Here is a 23,900-nt window from a genome sequence, read left to right as displayed (position 1 = left end):
CAATGTGAGCTGAAGGATAAGGAAGTAAAAGAGTTAAAAGAGAAAATCGTTCATCAGGAATCCAATGAAGTGATTATTAAAGAATTGAGGGCTCAAATCGAATTTCAGAAAGAAATTATTCGTAGTCAATTGGTGCAATCAAAAAGTGCTGTGAATTACGATGAATTGAACTTCAAAATATGTGTTTCAAAATGATAAGCTAGAAGAATACGAAAATCAGCTTCATACGTTGAACGAAACTCTTGATGAAAAGAATGCTAGCTTGTTACAATGGGAAAGACATCTCAATGAGATTAACAAAACTCTCGCTGAGAAGAATAATGACTTGGTGAAAGAAAAGAATAATTTGCAAATATGCAATACAAATGTTGATAAGTTAAAGGAGTTAAATGAGAATAGCGTTTGTGGTGGTGGTATTCCTGTTCCCCGTCCAATAAATGTAGATGGTTATGGTTCATTTGACGTGTTGTTCGATAATAAGACATATGGACCTGGCTGGATTGTAATTCTGCAGAGAATAGATGGTGGAGAAGAGTTTTTCCGCAGTTGGGCGACGTATTCTGCAGGCTTTGGTTCCTTCTCGGGCAACTTCTTTCTAGGCTTAGAAAAGATTCATCAACTAACGAACTCGACACGTTATGAGCTTCTCATTCAAATGGAGGATTACGATGGAAGAGTCAGCAACGTTCGCTTCGACAATTTTAGAGTTGATGGCAAAGATAACGACTATTTAGTGAGCAGTTTGGGTAATTATTCTGGGCAAAGCAATAATCAATGCAAGTACTCAAAGATTGACGATGACACTGATATGTGGGAATATGTAAACTGCAAAGAAAATTATCGCGAAGGCGCATGGTACGCTGATTGTTTGGAAAGGTAAAAAACTATAATAAAAAATATAATATATAATTATGCTAAAATATTTGTTTCTTACACAGAAAAACAAATGAGTACTTCCCGGTGAAAGAGACTGAATGGGGATTACCAAATACTTGTTTGTATGGCGCACCGACTCTCGCCTCATGCAAAATGCTTATACGCAAATACAAAAATGATGAAATTATTGATAGATAATGCGATCATAGCCTTGAATTAATAAAAAAAATTGTTTAGTTTCTTAAATTGTTTTTATAGCATCGAGTTGATTCTCTATTTAGCATTATCCAAAAGGGGTTTGGTTGATCTTGGCCGACTCCGAAAAAGGGAGCAATATGATCCTTGACTTGGTGATCACTTTGGATATATTTCCTACTCTGGAGCACATGAAACTCTTATCTTGAGTTTTGTGCTAATCGCTTGTCGTATCATTTCAGCTTCTGGATTACTCTTGGTTGCTTGCGTGATGTTTGCTTGTTTGCTTTCATTATTTGGCACATTGTTGATCCACGAGTCGCAAATTGTGCTCTTTTTGTAGCTGAGGAAATTGTGTAATATGCAACAGCAGTCAATAATATCATTGGGTTTCCCCTGGGTATCTAATCCCTTAGCCAAGCGGCCAAAACGCGCTCTCAACTCAAGAAAAGCACGATCCACAACGTGTCTGGCTTCATTTAGAGCATTGTTAAAGACACTTTGCCGGGCGGTTGCATTTGATGGATGCGGTGTTATGAGCGTTGGACTCATCTCGTAGCTTGAGTCACCCAAAAGCATCAATGGAACAGCAATGCTCCCCATAATCTTGTAGTTTAATTCGATTAAAGGCGATGCATCAAACATTTCTAGCAATGTACTTCCTTTATATGTCTCGGCATCGGGCTGGCTACTTGGACTCTTGTACTCCACATACAGAAATCTTCCACTAAAATTTGATTTAATTGGAAATAGCTTGCATAAATAAAACTAAGTAGCTAGCTTACCGATAATCCACTAGAGCCAGCAACGTATTTACGCTCAGTTGCATGTGACAGCAGCCTGTGAATTGGTCAAAAGTTTAGCAAAATGAAAAAACAACAAATAGCAACATTGTTTAGTGCTCACCAATTGCGCCAATGCACTGTGGAATTCCGTGAACATCATAGAAACCTTGTACACATTTCTGAAGCGTCGCCTGTTGTGTCAGGAATTCGTGTGGCATGAAATCCGGGCCAAGAACACGTTTCACCTCTTTGCAAAACTGATGGAGTATCTTGCACACCATCGGAGTTGAGACGCCAAACAGCTTCGCCACCGCACTGTATTCAGCTGTGGTCCCTAAGGTATATAATGCAATGGCAATTCGCTTGTCCACTGCAATTGCTTTACGGAATGATGTGTTTGCTTTCTTCATACACTTTAGATATTCGATCAATTGATTGAAGTCACTTCTTTCCAGGCGAAAATGCTGCTGAAAATCCTCATCTGTAGCGTGCGGCACAATTTTCTCCCAGAATGCTCCGCTACGTGGCTGTGTTAGAAATGTATTGGGAGGGTTATCAACTTAAGTGAATTTTTTTAATTTATAACTATTTGAAAATAACTTACAATTGCCCATTCGCGAGGCGCTTTTCGTTTCTTGCGTTGCCGGTCATAGCTAAAGCGGCAGCCATCCACCGTGTCGTCAAACTCTTCTTCCCACTCGAGCAGATTGAGGAAACTCAACTCATTCTGCTCGCACAACATCACAAGTCTTGAAATATCCATTTTTTAAATTCGTTAAACATAAACAAACATTTTACCAAATACAAATTGAAACAACAGCAGCTGTTATCGATAAGAAACCAGGGATACAGCAACCGCCACAACAGCAACAGTTGTGGAACAGCTGACAAACAGTTGCATACGTTTTTTTATGTTATATTCTGTAAGATTTAGTAGAAATATGCAATACATATGAAGCAAAATGCTTTATTTTCGAAAATTCGGAATGATTTCTGAAAAACCGTTAGCTTCGTGCCAATATCGCACGAAATCGAGCTATCGATGCCTATCACCTAAAATCGTGTTTTGCACGCATTACCAGCAATATCCCAATGTCCTCGTTTTATTTTGGATATTGCAAACTGACTTTTGTATGCTCATTTTTATGATAGAAAAACTAGGATACAAAAATACATTCAAATAATGTAGCAAAGAAAAGCTAATAATTACGTGAAGTGTATATTTAGTATATATTTCGAGATTAAATAATCGATTTTAAAACTGAACTTACGGTCACCCTGCGCATCGGGCTCCCACAACAAAACAAGTGAAGAAGAAGAAGCGTGAAAATTTTTGATGTGCAAAGAAGTTTTTAAACGATATTCGTATATTATTGATTAATAAACAACAAATAAAAGTAAAAGTGTCAATTGGCTTGCTCGGTGATAAAACCGTGTCGTGTGCCGTGTGCTGTTGACGTTGGTGTAGTTGCTGTTGGGTGTGTGTTTGTGTGCGTGCGTGTGTCAGTGTGTGAGTGTCTGTCTCTGCTGGGCGACAAAAGAATCTAAAACTATTTTTGGCGAAAGGCAACAACAGAAGCAGCGCAGCAGCAGAAGCCGTCAAACTGGAGCGTATTCCGGAGTATTTGCGCGACACCGTCGATTGGTTGATGGGGTAAGTAACCAAGTGCAATATGCAACAAAAGAAAATAAAATAAAACAAATCCTGTGTATTTTTTTTTTATAAATACATATGTATAACACACGATAACAGAGGCGACCGCAACGACGACGGTGACTACGATGTCGCGACGTTACGTCGCTGCTCGTTTTGGTTGCTTGGTGGTGTCTTTTATGTCCTCTGCTCTGCTTTGCGTTGCCATTTGGCGTTTTGCCAATTGGCCTCGTTTCACATCATCATCCATCTCTTCTTTGGCCAAACCAAAAGAAATTTTCATTTCTTTTTTTGTCTTCTTCAGCTTCGTTGTTTGCTTCAACCCCCCAAAACTCGTCCCGTTCCCTCCCCATCAACTCTCGCAGGAGTTGCGTAGTCCCTATTTTGCCTTATTGTTGTTATTCTCTGCTTCTTCTTTACGTTGTTATCGTTTACACACTGCGAAATCAATAAAAACAAAATTATATTTATCGATTTCTCAAATGTAACGCAATCGCAAGTGTTTTGATTTTTTTTTTCGTGTTTTATGTACTCACACACACATACACATACTTGCGTATCCATGCACATTAATGCATTCTGCTTCCTTCTCGACCATTCATCAAGGCCACTGCAGTTTTTTTTATTTTCGATTGTCTGCTTCACCTTTTGCATCTCACTCGTTAGCTTATATGCTCGCTCATTCGTTCTCCCTCTTTCCCATTGTTCGCTTGTTTATGTTTCTACGCAGCGTCGACGACGACGGCTAGGAGATAAGAGAAGCCGGTTTATTGAACTTGCCAATTTCATTACAGTTTCCAATCAAAACAGAGAAAAACGCAAACTTATACAAACAGCAGTAACACTACAACCTATGGTCAATGTAGATCATGCAAACATTTTACACATATACATACATACATTTGCATGCGTGTGAAAGGTGTTTACTTTCATCTGACGCTGCTATCGATTTTAGTAGTAGATTAGTTTGTTGTGTTTCAGATTGCATTTATTTAAACCAGCTACTGATTGGAGTAGAAGGGTATCATAACTTAAAATGTACAGCGCAAATAATTTTTTATTGATTTAAAAAAAATAAAATTTTAAATAAATCTATCTTTTTCTGGTCCCAAAACCTGAAACAAAATAAAATCTTATTAGTAAAGAACAGAGCATAACAGAAATGTTGAATGGGTAATTTCATTATGATCAGAGATTAATTATGTGTTGATGAATAATTTTATAGTGTCGCTATTTTAATTGTTACTATTTTAGAGAAAAATGTAGCCGTTATAGAATTTATTTTGTTACTTGACAACTAGGAGATTACTGAATAATACTACTTATATTTGGCTCTAATTAAAAAATAAAAATGTATTTATTTATATTTTATTTTTTATTTGAATACAAAAGTTTTGCTTCTTTCCGTCTTAGCAAGTTTCATTACGAAAAGCAATTAGCGTTTTATTTTTTTTTAAGAAATTGAAAAATATATTTGTAGATGTGGGATCTTCCCTGTCGCCAACTAAGCTCAACTAGGGAATGTTGGAAAAGTGGTTGGAAGGCGGGGTGTAAACCTCGGCCTTGAGGCGCACTTAGCACAACTCTAATTGAATTAGACAACATGCGGACGAGAGCACAAAATAAAAGGCACGTCACAATAGACACAGACAAATAGGAAGAGAGAGGGAGAGAGCAATTGCGAGGGAGAAGAAGAAAATGGATAATTCGCAAGTTGGCAACACTTCGCGTCTGGAATTGATTGACAGGGTTGACAAATCATTTGCGAAAATCAATTTTTCTACTATGTCTTAGAAAAAAGACAGAGACAAAAGTGAAAGACCGAGGACAAGAGGGCAGCATACACAGAGAGAAATAATCTACCAGCTACCGATTCAATTTGTGCTAAGACCAAAAGTATTTTTAAAATAAATTTGCTTTATATTTTTTAGTTAAAATGTCTGTATGCAAAAAAAGAAATCATTTCAACCGAAGTATGGTGCCGTTATAATTTTTTTTCCTAATTTACTTTTAACTTCAAGTGCAGAGAATTCGTAAAGTGAATTTTTTGCAGTTTGTTTTTAGAGCGTCATTATTGGTTTCTCTATGTGCATAGGAATGGGTAAAGACTTGATTTAGCTGGCAATTGCACTGCACTCAGTTGTCGTTGGACCCTGGACGCGTCTAGTTCCATTCCGTACCCATACAAAAAACGTTACCTTTCCTTTTCGGCCATGAATTGGGCCATCTCGAATCTAACGGGCGGCAATCGGGTGAGTCGGGCCATCCTCGTGCGCTATTCCTCAGTGCCCTTGGCGGATGATGGCAGCACCTCATCGACGACACCAGCGGCGACCACACCACGCTCATCCACATCGCACTCCTCGCTGTCGTCCACGTTTGCAGCCACCTTTGCTCGCCATGTGCCGCGCCAGCAAAATAACAACAGCAGCGGCAGTGGGAACAACAATAATCACAACAATAACAACAGCACCAGCAATAATAATAATAGCAACAATATCGGCCACAAGGGACAATCAAATGTGGCGACCAATGTGGGCGGCGTTGTGGCAGCTGTGGGCGGGGCAAATGGATCTGCCAGCAGCAATTCATCCACACAGCTGTCGCTGCCCCTCGATGTGGAGGAGACTGTCACCTGTTTCTGTCGGTAAGCCACAGGAATTTAAGAGTCGCGTTGAGATGAGGGAGATAATATGGATTAGATGTGAAGCTCTTTCACTATATACATAGGGTGTTCATAGTTGCCCGATTTGCAAAAGAGATTAAAGATATTTCTTAAATATAAGCCACTACAAAATATTTCATAATACTTTATACAACGTTTTTTTAAGCGATCCGACTTTTTTTCACTCACATATTGTTGTTGAATTAAGTTTCATAAACATGAATGAACAAGATCTTTTTTTCATTCCTCAGTATTGCTCAAATAATTAAATTAGTATTATAATTTGACTGTCCATGTCTTCGACTGATATAATATCGTATCAGAATATTATATAGAAAATGGTTTATTGTGATGGAGGAAACTATTTTAAATCAAATATAACAGATAATTAGAATTATAAATATTGATTTTAATTTTTTTCGAAATAATTATAATTACCTATGTACATATATATTTCAATTACCAACCATTTTTTATTTTCGTTCAATATATTTAGATGTTTATCATTTTGTTAATTAGTATCGGCGATAATTTTTTATTCAAATTATTACACAGAATTCAGATAAAACAGCATCACAAATTTGCAATTTTTTTTTTATCAAGTGGTTCTAATTGTTGAGACTGCACTGTACATATGTAAACAAAACTACGCATATGCTTATGTATACAACGTAGCAATGCTGATATTACTGCCTCTACACACACACACACGCATACATATATTCATATATGTATGTATGTATATTCTTTGCCTTCTTCGCTATCGGCAGTTAGCATAAACAACAACAAACACCAACACAATGTATTGTACGTAAAGGGCGAGTGAGTAAGAGAGACAAATAGAGATAAAGGGAACTTTTGTTTGCATTAACTGCTGCTGCACTCCTTGCAAAAACAGCTGATTTTCATTTCGTTGGCAATGTTGTTGTTCTGCTTATTGAGATTCAAGTTTCTTGCAAATTATACAATTTCTATGGACACATACATATGTATGTGTGTGTGTGTGTATAAGTGTGTCCTGCGTCTGAACTGCGCACTTAGCAAGCAAATTTCCCCCAACTTTACAGCAGACGCACCCCTTTGCCGCAGTTACGTACGCTTCATTATTTGTAGGGTTTCCATTTGCAAAAGAAACCCCGCAACGTGCCTGAGATGTGTGTGTGTTTTTGTCAGTGAGGGAATGCTAGACGAAAAATGGGTGGAGGGTGGTGGGAGGGGAGGGTCAATGCCGGTTCACACCTAAGACGCATTTTGCTACGCCCCCTTTTTGGGGCTGGTGGCGTGACTTAAGCATAAATCTCACAGCGCCTTGCTACGAATTGCACAAGTCTATCGATGTGTGTGTGTGTGTGTGTTTATATTTTATAGTTATGTATACCCTTTAACAACAAATTTGCTGTGCGAGTAAAACTATGTTTAATTTTTTGTCATACGTAAAAAAATGGCAAGAAAATAATTAATTTCTAAACCTAATTTGGGAATACATATGTTATGATATGATTTGTTTCCGATAGGGCGTTCATAAATTGGATTCTATAATTTGTCGTAAATTTTATTGAAAATGCCCAGAAACAGGCATGCGTATGACAAATTTTGGAGTACTTTTAAATTAATGGGTAACTGCGAGTCGTTGGCTCTCCTGTAAAACAATCAAAATTGTGATTTTCCTTTTTTTTGCGCACTTCCAAATTCGATGGCTACATCTGACGTCATGTGTAGTGCGCATGACCCAAAGCAACGGACGCTGCTATTACTGCTGCTGCTGCTGCTAAGTTGTTATTGTTGTGTTTGTCTTATTTATGTGGTGGCGTGACCGACTAAACGGAACTGCCGTCGCTGTCGCAGCGCTACCACCGCAAAGCTAAGAAGAAAAAAAACAGATTAGTGAATAGCAACAAATAAACAAGCCGCAATAACAAAACACTGCGAATAGTGTGAGGGGGATTGAGAGCGGTGGATGTTAAAGCGAGAGAAAGAGGAAGGAGAGAGCGATATTTATATTTATGTATGTTTTCCATAGCTCTGTGCTTATTGTTGTTATTGCAGGAAATAAACTCTTTTTGCATCTGTATTCATCTCTCTGCCTGTCTATCGTTGCATGCAATTTAATTGATACTTTCTTAATGAGATATTTACACACTCACTGATTGTTATCGATGCTATCGATAAGTGGAGCTAGATTATTTATTGTTTTACTTTGGATGTGCTGCTCTCTGACCCATTTTGCTATTCTCTTCTTGTCTTCTCCATGCTCTTACATTTAAGGTGATGGGGGAGGACGGAGTAATGGAGGATCGTCTGCAGTCGACTGCAACGAGGCTGCAACAGCCGCTGCAATAAATAATGAGCGCAAAGCAATTCGAATAATGGCGAATTGCCTTGCTCGTTGTCTGCTTCTGCTTTGGTGTAACCGCTAGAAAGCAGCCAAGCATCGCACTCACTTTGCTCCGCTTATGTGTGTGTATGGATGTGACCGTGTGTGTCTGTGTTTGCGTGTGTGCGCTATGAAGAGGTTCAGTGCAAATGAACTCACAGCAGTTGCAATGCGGGCGGTCACAGGTGTGTTTATTGTCCAGCAATTGGTTTGAGCGAGACGCCACGAATCGAATTTGTCGCTCTGTGCCTCTCTACCCGACAGCTGCTTGACTTGGTTGTTGTTGTTCTTGTGGAGGTTCCTGTATTTGTCTTGAATGACGGTGCGCCTTTTTGATTTTGGCATTTGATTCCCTGGAAGCCGTGAACTAAATGCAGTTCCTGTGTTATTCTTTGTTCTCTTTGCTTTATATGCTTATCAATGGCAAACACACAAATTATACATAAGGATAGAGGGTGCTAATGACATTACATCTAAAAAGGTCATGCGGGCCATGTTTCGTGTGTGTTACCTGATACTGATAATATCATCATTAAAGTTGTCTGTCTCTTTGCCTATTTTCAAGTTTTATCTAAACATTATTCTTTTTTCTCTCTCGTTGCAGGTGAGTAGTATGCCAACAGAAAATCATTTACCGGGGACAGGTAAACGTTGAAATAATTCAATATTCGTAAAGCTTTAAAATATATAGCAAAGGTATCCTTTCCCCCCTCTGTTGATGCGTTATAATAGAAAAATCTACTACTATTTCTACTACTAAAAATATCTCAAAGTCTGGCAACCCTGCGAATACGCTGTCAGCTGCTGAGCGCGCGGGCAAGCGTATCGCAAATGTATATTGTAATGTGCGGTTGTATGCGTGACTCAGCTGATGCGAGAGTACCAATGTCAGAAAGAGAGACACTATACGCTGTAAGGGAGCGAGCGAGCAAGCGAACTTGCTCAGCTGTCAAACAAGTGGTCGTGTATTGTATATGTGTGTTACGATAGGTGAGTGCGTGTATGTGTATGTATGTTCTGGTCTTGGTTGACTGCCACATTTGTATGCAAAGCACATTCACTGACTGCCCCTCACTTGATGCTCTCGCTCTCTCTCTCTCTCTCGATGGTGGCGCTCTCTGAGCAAACCAGTTAATGTGAGTGAGTGTGTGTGTGTGACTTCGACTGCGACTTCGACGCAAACAGCATGAAAAGAAACTAACTGCAACAACAATGGTAGCAAACAGCAACACCATCATCGTCATCTTTGGCGCTGCTCTGCTCTGCTTTCGTTCGCCAGCTTCTCTCTCACTCTATGTGTGTGTGTGTGTGTGTATTGGTGTTAGCTGGCAGTAGTCAGTCAGTCAAGCAGCTGTCAAAGTCTTGCCCGCTGCTTCAGTATAGAAATTTCCTTTGGCATGTTTGGTTGCATGCTCGTCGTCGTCGTTGTCGTCGGGTCGCCGTCTCAACGCGTTTGACTTTGTTTAAGAGGCGCGCAGTTTCAACATCGTACAGACTCTGTCGATGTTTCTATATATGCGTGTGCGTGCAGTTAAAACAATTTAAAATATATAATTCTTATATGCAAAAAAGAAAGAGATACGAAATCAAATAAAGTGTTCACATTCTAATGAAAAGAAAAACAACAACACAACACAATGTAAGCAAGGAGTAAACTCCACTAAGCCAGTGTTGCCGAAGTGTGTGCGTGTGTATTTCTGTTTGTAAACTGTGTCATTCACAGCAACACTGCCAACTACATACAAGTTTTCAATACGTTTTTTGTTGTTTGTTGTTTGCCACTTCTTCAGCAGTAGCCGCATTACAACTCTCATAATTGTTGTTGTTGTTGCCACGGTTTGTTGCTTCACTGATTACGCGCAATGCAGTAGTAGTTGTATTAGTATTAGTAGCAGTTGCTTGCAAAACCGGCGAAGCGCGACTGTTGCCAATGCAACGTTTAGAATTGGCACAGCAACAACAACAACAACAGCAGGTACAAACAACAATAACTGTTACGGTGCATCGAGCTTTTGCTTTGGCCACTAACTGTAACCATTAAGCAGCGCAGTAGCAGAGCAGCAGCAGCGTTTACCAATTGTTGTTGTTGTTGTTGTGATCGTTTTGTTGGTTTTTTAACCACTTCCTTTGGCACTGTCTGCTGTCTGCTGTCACTTGCTTTCCGGACGCGTTTCCTGTCCCTCTGGCATCATCCCCTGCTTTAGCAGTCAGGTGGCAACTCTGCCAATGCATCACAAGTCCTTCCTCTTTTCTTTCTTTCAAGTGCCCAACAACAACAACAGCAGCAGCAGCAGCAAGAATGTTGCCCTTCCGCCAGCCACTTCAAGTTGCGCCATTTTTCGCACTTCTCTCCCTCCACTTGCACTTCTCGCCTTCTCATTCGCCTCCTTTTTGCTTCATTGTGGTCTATGCAAATGTGTCACCACAAGCAAACATGGCACAGTGTGGCAAAAATCGATTTTTGCTTTTGCGTGCTACAAAATCATTTTTTTTTTTTGCAAATTTGATGACTCAGCTTGCAGAAGGTCGAAGTAAATTTAACATTGCAAAAAATATATACAAAAATAACTAAATAACAATGATTAAAAATCAATTATTTACTAATGACATCCTGGAAATATTCAGAATTCAAAAATCTATCTCAGAAATAAAAAAATGTACATAAATTAAGCTTTAATTCAATCTTTTATTCAAAAGTAAATATATAAATAATTGTCATTTTTGAAACTTGTTAATAATATAAATATGCATTTCAAGCGAAAATAACTGTTCTATGATTTATTCACAAAAAAAAAACAGGTTTCATAAGGTTTCAATAAAATGAATATATTTCTTCTATTATCCTCTCTGGCATTAACCTTTAATCTCAAATAATTGTTAAAAATTATTGCAAAAATCCAATTTAAAAATAGAAATTATTATAACTGGGAAAACTTGAAATAAATTGAATTTCAAATGCAATGAATTGTTCTGGGAATTATCTTTATTGTTACAATTTTCTAAGGCTTGTTAATTATCTAAGAGAAACTATGGGTATTTTACGTTTACGCACATTAGGGGACTTTCCCAACGATCTATAGTTATAACGATTGCCGGCAAAGTTGAATTGTGTTTTCTTCGTTGCATGTGCATCTTTCGCTCACGTCACACACAACATCGAAGCATCAGCATTAGAGATGTTTTGGGGAGGGGGGAAACTAGTTTTATTTCTTTAAATAGTAATAATTCTACGTCTAAGCGCAGAACGAGTGAATGAGTGAGACAGAGAGAGAGAGAGACAGAGGGAGCTTTGGTTGTGTGACTTGTTCGTTTCGTTTCATTTTGTTGCCATTTCGTTTTTGCCTTTGCTTTGCTTTGGTTTGCTTTTGACTGTCTCTTTGCTGACTGCTGCTCGTTTGACCTTTAACGGTGCTTTGCCTGGTCGCGACTTACACACACACACACACACACACACATACGGACACAAATGCATAGTATATATAGTATAGTAAAGTCGTCAACAATTAAGCTTATTCAAAATGCGAGCAATGGAAATTGAACATACTACACACACTCAAAGCCGTTAAATTAGAATCACTTCATAAATTTTGATTTAATTGCTGCGTTACTGCTTTTGGCACTCTTGTGGGCGTGCGACAGAAAGAGATACACAGACAGAGACAGAGTGAGAAAGAGGAAAAAGAAGGTGGTGGGGGGGAAAAACCAACAAATTGACTTCAATGCGAGTTGAAGGTTAAACGCGTTGAAGGCAAATACGGAAATTGGTCTGAGAAAGGGGAATTGGCATTCGAAATGGAATTGAAATTGAATTCGCAAGAGGGAAAAAAACACACACAAGAAACAAACAACAACAAAAAAACCCAAAACAATGAAGTAAGACATTAAAGGGTGTAATTATATGTAAATGAATACATTATGCAGCTAATTGTGGTTAGAAATGGTAAAGTATTGCGCAAAAAAAGACACGGGAAGTGGGCGACGAAAAAAAAAAACACCAACCAACCAACCAACGTAACACCAACAAATAAAAATAACGACATTTATCGATTTCCGATACTGCAGAAATGTGGTGTTAGTTCAGTTTAGTTTTTGCTTCCTATTTCTCAAACATTTCAACAAACACTTTAAAGTTTCTAATTAAAAATATAGTTTAGTCAAAAAAAAAACGTTCTGCCATCAATTCTTTGCTTTCACATTCATAATTTTCTTAGTTATGAGATTTCCTGTGGACCGCATTTTTCTTGTATTATTTATTTATTTTGGATATTTTCTCGTTTCTCTTTTTTTTATAAATAACCTTAAATGATTTTCATGCGCCTCAAGCGAACGACAAAAAGTGTCAATGTCAGCTCAGCTGTTGTTGTTTCCCTCGCAGCAAAAGATGGAACGGAAAAAATCGAAGAGCTGTGCTAAATTTATTATTCAGCTGTCGCCATTGCCAACATGGGGGCCTGTTTTTTTCCTTTTTTTTGCCTCATACACAGCTCGAGAGCGTCTAGTTTGAGTTGGTAGCAGCTGAAAGAGAGAGATAGAGAGAGAGAGAAATGCTGAGCAAAAAACAGTGTCAACTACTTGCACAGGGTATCTGTGAGGCAAGCAGACTCTTGTTGATTTGTATTAGCTCTCTGGAAAACTTGTCAAGTGTTTGGTCACTGTGCTCTCTCTCTCTCTTTCTGCTGTTTGTCTCTAACGGTAACACGTGCCATTAAGTGCAATGCAAGAAACAGAGATAGAGAAAGAGAGAGAGGCGGCTGCATATGTGTGTTCGCAGGCTTCTTAAATAATTGCCAGCTGTCACTTGTCGTCTTTTTCCCCATTCTCTTGGCGCTTTCTTCAACAGCAAAAAGGAAAATGCGTATTAAATTCAATGTTGCAATCATGTCGTTTTCCACACACAACACCACACAACACTTTCCACATATACATACTAATAAAATGAAATGTCTAATCCAACTCCCACAACTCTTACCATGTTGTCCACCCACAAAAGTTTGTCTGTGCCCCACTTTAATTGCATTTTCTGACCACCAAACAACAGCTGCATTTCCGCAGCGCTGCGAGGCCATAAATAATAATAATTGATTATTGAAACACACACATTTCAAATACAATCGATTGCAAATACTTTAAAGGCCAAACTAGAATATTACGTATACGCAGCGTAACCATGGCCAGCTGCAATGTAATTCGTTGTGTTATTTTTTACAACATTAAAATTGTGATTTTTAGAACACATTTTCAAAGTAGCCATAAAATTTAGTTGTGCAAAATAGAAACGATCTTTTCTTTTTTGCCTTGTCTGTGTGGAGAGTATTAAAAGCCCTTGCACAATGTGAATTGCTTTTGAAAATGTGGCAATATGTTATGAAAGATTTCAGTCGTGTTGTTGTTGTTGTTGTTGTTTTTGCTTTATTATCTTGTTTTAGTTGCTGTTTGCAGAGAGAGCAAAGACGCTCTTCAGATCTCAATAGTGGTCTGGTCGTTTCCCATGTGGCAAGTTTCCCATTTTGTGTGGCAGCATCGAAAATGTTCCACTGTGCAATTTGAAGGTTTCCATTGTTTTTCTTATTTTGTGTGTGTTTTTTTTTTTGCCTGTTCTTCTTGTTGACCAAATGGCCGCAACAAAGCTGCCAGCTGCGCAACAACTATAATTATGCGGCATCTTCTCTGGAGCAACGCCGGAAGATGGGGGCAGTCAGTCTTTCCTCTGTGGGTAACTGGATAGTGAAAATTGCGCTGATTTTTTCTTTTTGTCTTTTTCTCTAGCTAATTTTCGGCTACTTTTGTTGCAATCTTCTGTGGACTCCCACAGCATTCGCTCTCTCAGTTAGTTGTGTCTAGTTTTTCCTCCTCTTTTTCTCATTTTCCATTTCGAGGCAAATTGAGTTAGCTGCAAATTACTATAATTTTGGTGGGAAATTTTATGGGTCAAATTTCTGCCGGCATCGTGTTGACAATGCAACAGCAAAAAAGTAGGTAACAAATAACAGACGCGACGCTGACCACAGTTGTTTTTTTTTTGTTATTATTTTTTGTTTTTGTATTTTTACTAATTTGCTTAATTAGCGCGTCTTACATATTTCATTGTTTGGGCCCTTAACTGGGTCTACGTGTTGGTTTTGTTTTGTTTTTATTTTAATGTTTTTCCGCTGTTTTTGTAACAAGAAATGCTTAATATAAATTTAATTAGGGGTTAGCTTACATTTTAAAGTATTTGAATAGTTTTTGTTTTGGTGATCTAACGAGATCTATAAAAAAACCAGAAGTAAATTATTTTATATCTTCAGAGATGGAAATAAAAGATAGAAATTAAAGTAAAGTAAAATAAAAATAATAATAAAAAATAAACAAATAAAATTAGAAACAATTTAATAAAAATAAATAAGAGTTACAAAAAAAAATTAAGTAAAATAAAAAAAAAAAATAAATAATACAAAAAAAAAACAAATCAAAATAAAATAAAGTAAAATAAAAATAATAAAAACAGAATATAAAAAGAAGAAAATAATAAAAATAGGAAAATATAAAAAAAAAGAAAAAATATAAAAAAATAATGAAAATAGGAAAATATAAAAAAATAATAAAAAAAGCAAAAATATAAAAACAAATAAATAAGAAAATTATACAAAATAAATAAAGCGAAGTTAAAAATAAAACAAATAGAAATTACATAAAGTACAGTAAAAAAAATGTAAAAATATATATAAAATAATGAATAAAAATAAACAGAAAAAAAACTTCAACTACTAAAACATGTTGAAGTGTTTAACTGCAATAGAGTATAAAAAACTCGAATACTTTTTCCATTTACAATTTTTTTTGGTTTTTCTATTTTATTTTTTTTGGTAATTTCAATGGGTCTCTTTTTATTTCTATCTCTATTTCATTTGACATTTTTGCATTTCTCTCACGTCTTGAGCTGTGTACAAATTTATAGCTATTGCCTGAGAGCTTCGTTGTCGTGGTGAATGAATTGGATGGAGGCAGCGATCAAGCTAGAGGGGCTACAAGGTGGTAGAGGGGGTGACGGGGAGCACTGAGTGGTAACTGAGTAGTTTCATGATTACTGGAAACGTGATGTGCGGCGTTTTGTGTAATTCGCCGTGAGAACTTCGCAGTCCCTGCAATCGCTCAAGTTTCATTTCATTTCATGGCGTCTTTTTAGTGGAGAAGAAGAGGTGGAGTGGGGAAGGGGGAGAGGCAACCCTGCCCCACAGTTGCACGTAGACACACAAGGCGAGGTGTATGCAGATCGATTGTCTTTGCTTGCATCGAGTTTTGTACGACGTGGCACACAAATCACTCTTGGAATCGACTCTCGACTCGACTCGATTCGAATCTGTTTTGGTTTTTGTGGCCTTCAGAGTGTGAAAATTGAGGCAATCGTCGCTTGTGGAGAGCCTTGAGAGCAGTTGCCAGTTGTTGCAACGTGCCGCAATTAGATTGATCGAGCGTGAATCGCAAGCAGTTTCAATTATTATCGCATTGCGTTGCGTCCTTTTGCACACGTCCAAACGAAATAGGGGAACTCCCTTAAGCAATCGATTATAATTCGATAATGTATTATGACTTTGAAAAATAAAACACAAAAGGGAAAACTTGTGATCTTAAAGTTGCTATCATTATTACAGCGAATTAAGCTATTTATAAGTATTTATTTAAATTGTTATTGTAATAATATGATGCAACTGGACATCGATAAGCAAATCTCGCAATGACTTCATTAATTTATCGATTAATAATCGACCTTATCATAACCCAAAGGGGAAATGGATATGATAGTAATCGATGTAACTATATATCATTAATTTTAGATCATTATCACTGCATGTTATGATATCGATAACTAATGTCGATAACACGTTTATCGAAATTGTGATGCAACTGGGCATCGATAAGCAAATCCCGCAATGAATTCATTAATTTATCGAATAATAATCGACCCTATCGTAATCCAAACAGGATAAGTTATAAAAAGATAAACGATATATCCCCAATGTTTGATCACTTTCACTTCATATTATGATGTTGATAACTAATTTCGATAACATGTTTAAAGGTCTTGTGAAGTTATGTTATGCCAATAAGAATCGATAAGCAAATCTTCCATTACATACATTTAAATGTATGGATTAATAATCGCTTTTCATACATAAGTTATTTGGTTTAATTGATAAGAATTTTTCTTTGAAATAATGAAATGTCTTATGTGCGTATTGATGTTGAATGCTATCGCATCAAAGCGTTTATCGATAACATCCTTTCTCTTCGATGCTTACCTCAGCTTCAGCCATGAATTATGAATGAGTGTCACATACGCGCTGTGGCATGCCACTTTCAGTGACTTGCAGCGTTTGCTTTCCAGTTAATTTTCGAAATACGATTTGTATCTTTGGTTTAGTACAAAGTCAATCTATGGTGCACAAAGAGAGAACTGAATTTCAGTGATGCTTGGATTGGCTTCAATCTGTTGCACAGATAACAATCGGATGACCCCAAATGTACAGCTAAAACCCAAGCTAAGACTTGACTTAATCACAGTGGTGATGATGATGATGTGGATGATGATGATGATAGCGTTGAGTTGATGATTACGGAAAAAGAACCGCAGAACTAATTGCTTATTCACAACGCATAACCTTGCCACTTGACGATGTGTCTTGCTTCGCTGTGCATTGACACTTGCCCCAAAACCCTTCTCTCTCCGCCACGATGGAAAACTGAGCAGCAGCAACAACAGAAAAGAAAACAAGTGGAAATGGAAATGGGGAAGGAAAAAAAAAAACTTTCATTGAGGTTGAGGGGCTTAATTGAAAATGCTGTGTAATGCCAGGCAGAAAACGACAGCTGCTTCGCCAAGAGCCAACTGCTAACTGCCAACAAGGAGAAATAGAAAAGAAAAACACATTAAAATAAAATAATTATTATTATTATTATGATCTCAACTCTTCTTCTACTGTTGGCTAGACTTTTCTTCTTCCATGTTTTGTCTTTTGCTTTTTTCCTTCTCTTTTTGTTTCTGTTTTTCAATTTTGCTGCGAGTTGAGCAGAGATTTCCGCATGCTTCTTCAACCGTGAATAAGCACGAACTTTCATTTTAAAATTCTAGAAACGCACACACATACAGACCCCAAGCATAGTAGTAGTGTCAATTTGTCGAGTTGTGCATTAAAAATGAGTCCAACGAACCGTCAACTCTTTTTTTTCTTTTAACTGTAATACATCTCTAAACTGCTTCCCAAATCAGCAACATCTTCATCATCATCTGTGTTGTTAGCATTAGCATTAGAGGTACGCCTCCACATATGAACTACATTTTCTATTGAAATTTCGGAGGGTACTTAGAACGTGATTTTCTGCTCACATTGGTTGGGAATTACAAGCACTTTTTCGATCCGTTTCAGAGCGTAGAAAGTTTCTCCGAAAATTTGGCAAACTCACGCCAAGACTTTTGCTTTTTATACTAATATGTACTTCAAATACTTATACGAGTTATATTCTGTTTGAAAATCTGTATAAATTTATAGAACTCTGAGATTATAACTTCCAGATCTATGAAATTTTGGAAACTAGACTTATTTGTATTGTAAACACATATTTTAAGCGTATTTATGAATTTACATGTCTAAAATTAAGAATAACAAAATCTGAACTGTTTTCCATTTGTAGCTTTTTGATCTATTATTTCTGCGCTTGACTTCCAAAACACTTTCTTCCATTGAAACTCCCTTTCCGCCCAATTTAAAATTATAATAATTTTTAACAACTGCGTGAAAGTTGCATATGAGAAAAACAAAAGTGTCAAATTGTTTGCGTTTAACGCCCTATTTCTTTAACTTTTTCCGTGTTTTGTCGAGCACCACATTTACCAGCAGATATCTGTATGAAGGCCCCTCCCTCACCTCCTGCTCAACTCGTTGTAGTCTTTGCGTGTTGGCAGCTTGACTTGATTGAATCAATTTGCCACTTATGCTGTGGCACGTCGTCTTTCTACTTCTCTTTCTCTCTCTCAAGAATATTTGCAGATAAAGCGCGTTTAAGTCACACAATAAGTTGGAAATTTTCGCATGCTTTTTATATCTGCTTTCATTGGAAACACACAATGTTGCATGCCCCATTTGCTGCGGTTCGCGATTGGTTTTTGAGTCACCGGATATGTGAAAATTTTGTATTTACTTCGTTGAGTTCAACAAAATCAAATAAAAACCAAAAATACTATTTTATTGATAACGAAATTTGATTATTTTTTTTATGAATTTCCATAATTTGTGTTTATTTTAATAATTTGTGCGTATGATATGGAAAAATTCCCCATCAAAATGTTGAGGACTCGGTAAAATTTCGCACATTTTGTGATTCATCTCAAATGACTAATCAGAATAAAGTTTCTCTTGACCAAATTTGTGGAGTCAGAGCTGCCCATTTTGCTCTGTATTTAGTATATATATATACTATATGGTATATTGGTGGCACATTCGTATTTGGGTGAAGGTTATCCGGTCTTGACTCCTGCTTGACATGCTTCCCGTTTCGATATGTATTTTTTTATGATTATGCTGACGATTCCCTCGACTCATCTCATCGCCATCATTGTGGCCCGTTTTCCCGGTTTCTTTTTTTTTATGAGCTGCCTTTGCTGTTTTTGGCTTGTGCCTACTTTAATGATGGGTTTTAATTTTTCGTTCGTCGTTTCTTTATTTAATTTTTGTTGTTGTGCTTCGACTTGCGAATTGCGTAAGCAGCGCGCAGATGACACCACCTTTTACTTTCCTTTTGGGCTGAAATAAATATTAAATTCAACAACAACAAAATCACAATTTTAAGATGATGCGAATAAAAGATAGAAAGAGAAGAGAGACATTGAAATTAACATTGCTTTTATTTATTTTACAATTAAAATTTATACACGTTTTTTGCTGCTGCTGCTGCTGTTATTGTTGATGAGGCAAATTTGCATGAATTAATGTAGAAAAGAAAAATAAAATGGAAAGAGAAGATTAGAAAGAAGTTCAACACGGCGTATACTTCATAATTCATTTTTGTATTAAATCTAATTAACATACATATGAATAAGCGGATTTTAGCTTAGCAACCTCGCGAAAAAAAAATACATATACAATACTTATTTACATACTCACCCATAGCCAAGGCACACAAACAAACAGAAACACACACACACACACTCACACAGTTGTGAAATAGCTCACAACAGTGAGGCAGAAAAACTCACGCGATCGCGTTTTTTCTAGCGTCGCATTATGAGTATAGTTATAAAAAAATAAATAAATAACAACAGAAATGTTCCAATATAGGAACGGCGCGTATAGAAAAGAAAAACACATAAACTGCATAGTAAATATAAAGCATAGGGCAATGCTTCAAGCGCTGCACAGTGGTACAAAACTAATATTTATTTGATGATAAATAATATTATTATAAAGAGAATGATGGTCAATAATACAACAAAAAATCATTACTATAAAAGATAACAAAATTAATTTTGGATGATTAAATATTTAAATTTTACAAAAATTAAATATTTCTTGAAATTTTGAACAAATAGTTTTACACAAACATCTGTAAAAATGTATTAAAAAATATTATCTTAAAAACATAAATAAAATATAATACAAATTATAACTCATATAAATTAAAATACTATAACATTTTAAAATCATGAAAAAAAAAATAAAATATAAAAACCCTTAAATTTGTTATTAAGTTGCTTTGATAAAATAATTTTCAATAAATCAAAAACATTTTCCACTGTGCAAGTAAAAGCTTTTCTATTGCCTAAATCTTGTGCTAAAGCGAAAAAAAAAACGTAAAAACCAAAAAGTAAAGCTGAAAGTTGTGAGCTAAGCATAAATCGAAATCATAAATTTGAGTTTTACTTTAATTTGGAGTTTTGCAATATTTTATTTTCTAGAAGAAAGTTAAAGCTCAAAAGTGAAAGAAAATAAGAAAAAAACGTGTTGAGCAAAATTTAAATCAGTGCAAAATTCAAATGCTAAAAATTGAAAATTAGACAGACGAACAAATGTGCAAAACATAAACAACAAGAACTGGAACAACAACGAATCAAAAGCTAAAAGCAAAAGTGACTGTGAATAATGTTGAGAGCGCCCACACAGCACATTGTGGAACTTGGTTTCGGAAAGACGCCAACAGTGACTGCGGCAGCGACAGCGACAGCGGCAGCGAACGACAGCAGCACAAGCGAAAAGCAACAACGCAAAAGTTTACTGCAAAAGCTCAAGCAACAGCAGCGCAAGCTACAAAGGCCAGTAACAACAGCAACAGCGTCGACGCCAACAGTGACTGCGAAGCAGACGGAGACGGAAGCGCAGGAGACAAATCAAAAGAGAGCAGCGATAGTGGCAGCTGATTATTATTTTAAGCAACAGCAGCAGACAAGCGAAAAGTGTTTGCTATTGCTGGCAACAACAATTAACGAAGAGCAGCAGCAGCAGCAACAGCAAAAGAAGAAGAAGAAAGAGCACACTAGCTACAGCTTTGCGGCAGCGCTGCGACGCCAAAAGAAGCCAAAAACAATAACAGTGACAGCAGCAGCAGCAGCGACTGTGACTGTGACTGCAATTGAAGCATCGACAGCGACAGCAATAACAACAGACGACGAGTGCAGCAGCAATCAGAGCTGTCGCAGCAGCATTAATAGTAATAATAAAAACAACAACAGTTTGTCTAATAGTTGCATTAACAACAATAACAACAACAACAACACCACTCATTATAAAAACAGTAAAAACAGCAGCAACAGCAGCAGCAACAACAACTACATCAATAATTACAATTTCAAAACAAGCGAGCAACAAGCGTGGAAAACAACAACAACAACAACTACAGCAACTGCACAACAACAGCTGCTCATTAATCGACACAGCAGCAACAGTCGACGCAATAAGTGTAACCGAAGCGGCAACAGCATCCACAACAACAGCCACAACAGCATCCACAACATGTCACCCACATCACAGGCGCCAACACGCACATCGCTCTTTGATTCCTGCCATCGCAAGATTCGTCTAATTGGCGGCGGTCCAGTTGCCTTCTTGGGCGGTTTAGTGGCGTAAGTTGAAACCCTCTTCTCCTCTTCTTTTACTGTTTAGTACTTTACGCCCCCTTCTTTCACCTCCTTTTAACCACGACTTTAGCGCTTATGGCGTGTGTCGATAAACCCGTTTTACAATTGCATTTTCTTTTGTGAAACTGAAGCCAAGCGTGGGATTGTTAGGCATTATCTTTAAAGATTGATAAAACAATGATTGTTATAGTACTTTAGAAGATAGCTAAACTGAAAACCTCAACTTTAATTTGAAATAGACATTTCGTATTTATTAAAAGTTCTTCACTGCACTAGGAATTCTTTGAACGATTATTTCTATTCTTATTCTCCTTGAAGTAAAAAAATAAAGAAATTAGTTAAAGAAGTTTGCTTAAAAATATAAGTATAACATCTTAGAAATTCTTCCTATTAGTTTTTCTATTCTCATGTACCCCAAAAATGGTTAGAGACAAAAAGCTGTTAAAAATCACAAAATACAAAAAAAAAAAATCTGCTGCATAGCAAAAGAAGAATAGAGACGGTATTTTGTTTGCGGTACCCTTTCAAGATCCATTATCTTCAAAGTTTGTTTGGGGGGCAAGCTTAAGACATGACAGGAAGCCGCCGCCACCCTGTTAGCTCTTAGAATCGAAATAAATGGAGCAGTACATTGTGGTCAAAGGTCGAAACAAGAAAAGAACAAGAAGAGCGTCGGCGACTCTTTGGGGTTAAGATAAATAACATTTTGTTTGGTCTTATTTGCTCATTTTTTATGACTTTAATTACTATAATTTTTCTCAGTCGTAGGGTAAAACCACTAAAAGCTCTTTGTAGTGCAAATTCAAGGCTTTTGGGGCAATTAAAGTATCAAAAAAGGCGAACGAAACAAAGAAACAAAAACAAAAGAAACTTTTTGGAATGTTTACACCAAAACTTCTCGGTCAAAGCTAAAGCTGCTGGCAAATAGGCCTAACGTAAATAAAAGAAAAAAGCGCGTTTTGACTTTGAAGGTCAACCGTGGGTCAGTGTCAGTGTGACACTCACAGACACTCACACACACTCCGACGCACACGCACGTGCTGTAAAAAACGCACTAAACAGCGCTGCTGTTAAATGCACTTAAAGGCAGAGCTGTTAAGCTTTCTGTTAACATTTAGCATTGTAGCGCACTGTTAAGTGATCAAGCGAGTTTGCAAAATGCTTCCTCGATACACAATATATTTTAAGCACAATTAACAACATTAGCTTTAATTTGCTGCTGCTGCTGTTGTTGTTGTTGTCGTCGTTCTCTTTTAGAATGCAAAGTTAAATGAACTCGCATTGTGAAGGTGGCAGATGAAGGCAACCACAAAGCGTTGACACTGTCTGCGTCGCTGTCGCGCTGCTTCTGTCAACACAAAAGTGCGCTGAACTGATAATTAGTTAGAAATGTAAATATTGACTGAACTGCTGAGCATGCATAAATACATACGTAACACGCACACGCACACATTGAAGCGCAGGAGGAGCGCTTTAAACTTTTGTGTTCTCTCGCCCTCTCTGCAACTCGCGCTGAGAGAGCGTAAACTTTTTTGAGCTGCGGAGGTCGCCTTTGTGCATGCATTGATGACTCTGCATGGCTGATTGCCTCTGTGTGTGTGTGAGTGCGTGTGTGTAGCAATAGGAGGCCAAAGCAGAAGAACAAGCAGTAAAGCACGTAACAAGTCATTTGTTATTGTAAGAGGAAGACAGCAACATTAAATGGTGATGATGATGATAAACCTGTCAAAGCGTACGACGCAAAGTGTCAATGAAAAAGAGAATAGAAAATTTGCATAATAATAACTATATGCGTATGTGTAAATGTATGTGTGTGTTTGTCGTTTCTTTCGTCTTCGACAAGAAGTTCAAATTTGAATAAAAAATGATGTAAACAAACAAAAAGAAGGAAAAAAAAGAAATCTTCATAAATGAGTAATATTGTGTTTTTTTTTACAACTTTGTTGCTAACTGTACACTGTTGTTTGCTCACTGTTGGAATGGTGCTGGGTGGGTGGAGGGAAGGGGAACTAATTGACTGCCATCAAGCGTTTTACAGTGTGACAAAGTTTGGAGTTTTTTTTTAGCATTGAATCTTTTAGCAATTGGCAAATTGAAAGCCCAAGCCAACGAAAACGGCATGAAAGAGAAGTATTGAACGAGGCTGACCCAAAATTCAAAAGGAAAAATTACAAATAAACTGTGCAAATATAATGCCACATTTTTTCAAGTCTAATCGTTAAATATGGGAATTACCTATTGCATAT

General features: G+C 37.1%; 3 protein-coding genes and 1 long non-coding RNA gene across 6 annotated transcripts in view; 2 read left to right on the top strand and 2 right to left on the bottom strand.

Moving 5' to 3' along the window:
- The first annotated feature begins 180 nt into the window (after nt 1-180).
- Nucleotides 181-1,074, top strand: LOC132793096 (uncharacterized). The gene is made up of 2 exons (XM_060802768.1): nt 181-876; nt 939-1,074. Exons 1-2 carry the CDS (start codon nt 656-658, stop codon nt 1,072-1,074), a joined length of 357 nt encoding a protein of 118 aa, XP_060658751.1. The 5' UTR covers nt 181-655.
- LOC132793094 (putative nuclease HARBI1) lies at nt 886-2,797 on the bottom strand. Its single transcript, XM_060802765.1, has 4 exons — nt 2,461-2,797; nt 1,978-2,383; nt 1,857-1,911; nt 886-1,798 (listed from the first exon to the last, which is right to left on the bottom strand). Exons 1-4 carry the CDS (start codon nt 2,617-2,619, stop codon nt 1,249-1,251), a joined length of 1,170 nt encoding a protein of 389 aa, XP_060658748.1. The 5' UTR covers nt 2,620-2,797; the 3' UTR covers nt 886-1,248.
- Nucleotides 2,798-3,159: 362 nt separating this feature from the next.
- LOC132793092 (MOB kinase activator-like 2) overlaps nt 3,160-23,900 on the top strand; it is a 35,665-nt gene continuing 14,924 nt past the window's right edge. Inside the window, exons 1-2 of one of the 3 annotated variants that reach the window (XM_060802757.1) lie at nt 9,943-10,188; nt 20,479-21,639. In XM_060802757.1, coding sequence (XP_060658740.1) covers nt 20,663-21,639 — 977 coding nt within the window. In that variant the 5' untranslated portion in view covers nt 9,943-10,188; nt 20,479-20,662. Of the gene's footprint in view, nt 3,511-5,655; nt 6,158-9,942; nt 10,189-20,478; nt 21,640-23,900 lie in introns of those variants that run through there. The other 2 variants (XM_060802763.1, XM_060802758.1) reach the window with 2 other exon arrangements.
- LOC132793098 (uncharacterized) lies at nt 3,424-4,144 on the bottom strand. The gene is made up of 2 exons (XR_009633073.1): nt 4,063-4,144; nt 3,424-3,948 (listed from the first exon to the last, which is right to left on the bottom strand). It is a non-coding gene; the product is annotated as an uncharacterized LOC132793098 (long non-coding RNA).

Source organism: Drosophila nasuta, chromosome 3 (assembly GCF_023558535.2).
Source record: "Drosophila nasuta strain 15112-1781.00 chromosome 3, ASM2355853v1, whole genome shotgun sequence".
In the NCBI taxonomy this organism is placed as follows: Eukaryota; Metazoa; Arthropoda; class Insecta; order Diptera; family Drosophilidae; genus Drosophila; species Drosophila nasuta.
This window is presented reverse-complemented; position numbering and strand designations above follow the sequence as displayed.